The sequence below is a fragment of the Myzus persicae genome, unplaced genomic scaffold (genome assembly GCF_001856785.1).
Source record: "Myzus persicae strain clone G006 unplaced genomic scaffold, MPER_G0061.0, whole genome shotgun sequence".
In the NCBI taxonomy this organism is placed as follows: Eukaryota; Metazoa; Arthropoda; class Insecta; order Hemiptera; family Aphididae; genus Myzus; species Myzus persicae.
The window spans coordinates 1-3424 of record NW_019104118.1 but is presented as its reverse complement, the minus strand read 5'-3'; the positions used below and the strand labels follow the sequence as shown (position 1 = coordinate 3424).

Genomic DNA, 3424 nt, shown 5'->3' with positions numbered 1-3424 from the left:
TATAATCATGGCTTGAAATTCATATGTGTATTCGATTTAACTAACATTAGAAATTTTAGTAAAAGTGCCTTACAGCTTTTCTATCTTTTACAAAAAAAAAAAAAATTAACGCGGAGTAACATTAATTTTTTACAATCTTATGATATTCAACTTTTTACAATATTTAATATTCAGTGGTTTTTAACATAACAAACTTGTAAATCAATTAAATATTCACAAAACAATAATTCTTTATTATTTGAAAAGCTCGATTTTTAATTTCTTAGACGGTAAGGACATTTCACCTTTTTTAGTGTTACACATTATACTGGTTAAAAATCGAAACATTATTTCAACAACTTATCAGTTATCGTGGATATGTAAAAGAAACAATCATTATTGTAAAATCAATACTTTCATGAACTCTTGTTCTAACAAAATTGTATGTAAAAATAGAAAATCTACAATTTATTTGCAATACTCAATTTTCAATTATTTGGTGGTCCCTTATTCGTTGTTGTAGTATACATAATCACCAAGCAAAAATGTATTGGTTATTGTATTATGTAATTATAATTTTCCGCTTTATAACATTCCAGAACTTATTTTTACAATTTTTTTTTAAATTTACATATTAAAAAACATTAAATTAGGGTTTGCGATCAACGTCATCGTTTTTATTGTTTTCCGTCACAGACACAGCAACAAATTTACATTTTGTCAAATCTTTAGTCAGTCCAATACGATTGCATAGTATGTTTAAAAAGCATATCGTAGCCGAACTGTAGGCGAAAAATCGAAATGACCACACTCCACCGTATGAATAGAATAGATATCCACCCAGTAGACTACCTAAAGATTCACCTACAACAAAAATAATCTCATTTTAAAATCGTGTTGGTTATTATGTATTTATATGGCAGCTCAATTTAAAGTTACATCTTAAGTACAAAGGTTAATTTGTAAAAATCGCATATTTATGTTTATATTAAGACTATTAACTTTAAAATTTAAAAAAAATATTTTTTATCAACTCAACTTAACTCAATTGAAATCATTATTAACTTTCCTAGGTTTGACTATAATAGATACTTTCTAAATAGTTTCATATTTTTAATAGTAAGAAAGTTTTACCAGAGAAACATTAAATCTCAAGCGTTAAACAATTTTTATAGTTATTACCAATGCAATCGAAAAGCCCTATTATCCCGATTACAGTGTTCGTGGTGTCCTCGGGTGACATAATTTTTGCATACGACATTTTCACCGACGCTCCCAGTGCGTACGACACGCCATTCAATAGCTCTATCGCAATGATCCAGGCTGGGTTCCAGATGACCGTGTAAAGATACATCCTGATCGCCATGGCTCCCAACACCAAAGCCATGCAGTTGATGTGGCCCATCTTTCTGATTATCCAACCGGACCAGAAATAAAACGGTATTTCACCGCCAAAACATTGGATGCCTTGAGCCAGACCTTGGAGCGTTTTCAGCCACGCCCGTTGGCTGTGGTCATTGTTTGCCATAACTAAATCCTCCATGTACCTGAACAATAATTGACAGTCGTGTTGTAATAATGAGTTGTAACAGTTAAACAATATTATTATATTATACTTTACGGTCAAATATTATTTTTCAAAATCTCTAATCGTCAACTTTACCATACTCGGGGAAATGTAGGACATATATCGAAAACATTTTAAAAGCTATAGTTTTTAACATGTATTAATCATTACTTATTTATACACCTATGTGATAAGTATACGAATATCTTATAATTAAAATGTATACGGACAGCAATTATTCAGTCAACTGTTTTATTATCAATTGATTTCAGAAATAAAAATTTTGCGGAGTGCAAGAGACTGTAAACTGTATATAAAAATAAAGTTTAAAAATATTATTGAGCAAAGATTATATCCTCTGTCAGGTTTTCTTGTCACATTTTTATATAATATGCGTAAAAAACCAATGCTTATTTTTAGACATTGTTGAGGTCGGCTAATTTAACATTTAAATGATATTCGATATACATTTTTTAAATTTAAAAATAGTGATCCTTGCTGTAGGTTAGGTTAGTTTTAAAAGTGTTACATCAATAAATAACTGCATTAATATGATACACTACTATCTTAATACCTAGTATATATTGTCGACAGTCTAGACACTAGACAACTGATACTTTATTATAACTCATTATGTAATATTAATTATCTTAATGGTCATGCCAAATGATAGGATACCCGAGTGTTACATATAGATTATATAATAATCTCTTCAAGTAGAAGTTTGATGAACATTTATATTTTAGAAAATAATTTTATGTAAAAACTAAAGTAGAAATAAGTATAAGTATAGTGTAAAATACACATTCACTACCTATAAAATTCATATTATTTTTACGGAAAGTCAATCATTTGTATTTGAGCTCTAGACATTGACTAATTATTATTGTACCCGATACTAAATATTACATCTGTTCTCACGTCATTTTCTTTCATTATTAATGCATCTTAATTTATTTGTATTCACAAATATTGAAATAAATAAAAATAAATTTTAAATATTAAATATAATAAGATTATTATTGACGATGCATATTGCATACACATTTACTTTTTATTATTCTAAACCATATTACGGGCTATTTATGTGCACAAAAAAATAAAAAATAACTAAATTTAAAGTTGTAAGTTAAATGTAAGTTTCCATATAATTTTTAACTTCACTGAGTTGAAAATAAATTACTGTAACATTCAACTTTAAACATTTTACAATGTTGTATACCAACTTACCTTTACCGGTTAAAAATTATGATTAAATTACCAAGGCTTGTAGTTAACTATACCGTATTATACAAGTCAGTGATATTTTGTCTGTATACACACCGATGAGAATAACTTTTAAATATAGATAGATACTCAATAAATATGTCTTCGATTATAAACTCACCAGAATAGAAAATGTGTAATAATTGTGTGGAGAAATGAATTTGATACCACCCATATAAAAAATACAACGACATAATGTTTGGTAAACAGCCCATATATACTCTTCCATTTTCCTTTAGACTTTTTTGTTTCAGTTACCTATAAATTACATTAAAATATAATATGTTTTTAATTAATGTTATAGTACTCAAAAAATAATTAATTGGTTTATAGATTATAATGTTAAGCATAGAATCAGGAATTAACTTACCTTGAGTTTATTTACGACAAATAAATTACAAATCGTGAGTAAAATACAAGAATAAAAAACTGGTGAGTAATCTTTTTCCTTCTTATTGATGCTAAACCAATCCACAAGCCAGCCGATGAATATGGAAAAAATGCCCCATCCAAATGATGACCAACACTTTTGTTTTCCATAATCCTCAGGTTTGTCTTCTGAAAACCAAAATATATGCCAATTAATTACAAAAATATTAATGTCATATGATA

At 27.7% G+C, this 3424-nt stretch overlaps 1 protein-coding gene across 1 annotated transcript; it reads right to left on the bottom strand.

The window, feature by feature from the left end:
• Window positions 1-65: 65 nt before the first annotated feature.
• LOC111038922 (major facilitator superfamily domain-containing protein 6-like protein B) lies at window positions 66-3419 on the bottom strand (the record flags this gene model as incomplete). The annotated part of the gene is made up of 4 exons (XM_022322195.1): window positions 66-843; window positions 1162-1526; window positions 2934-3070; window positions 3183-3419. Coding segments are annotated over 4 exons (954 nt in total), but the record flags the coding sequence as incomplete, so codon positions are not given.
• Between the last annotated feature and the right edge of the window lie 5 nt (window positions 3420-3424).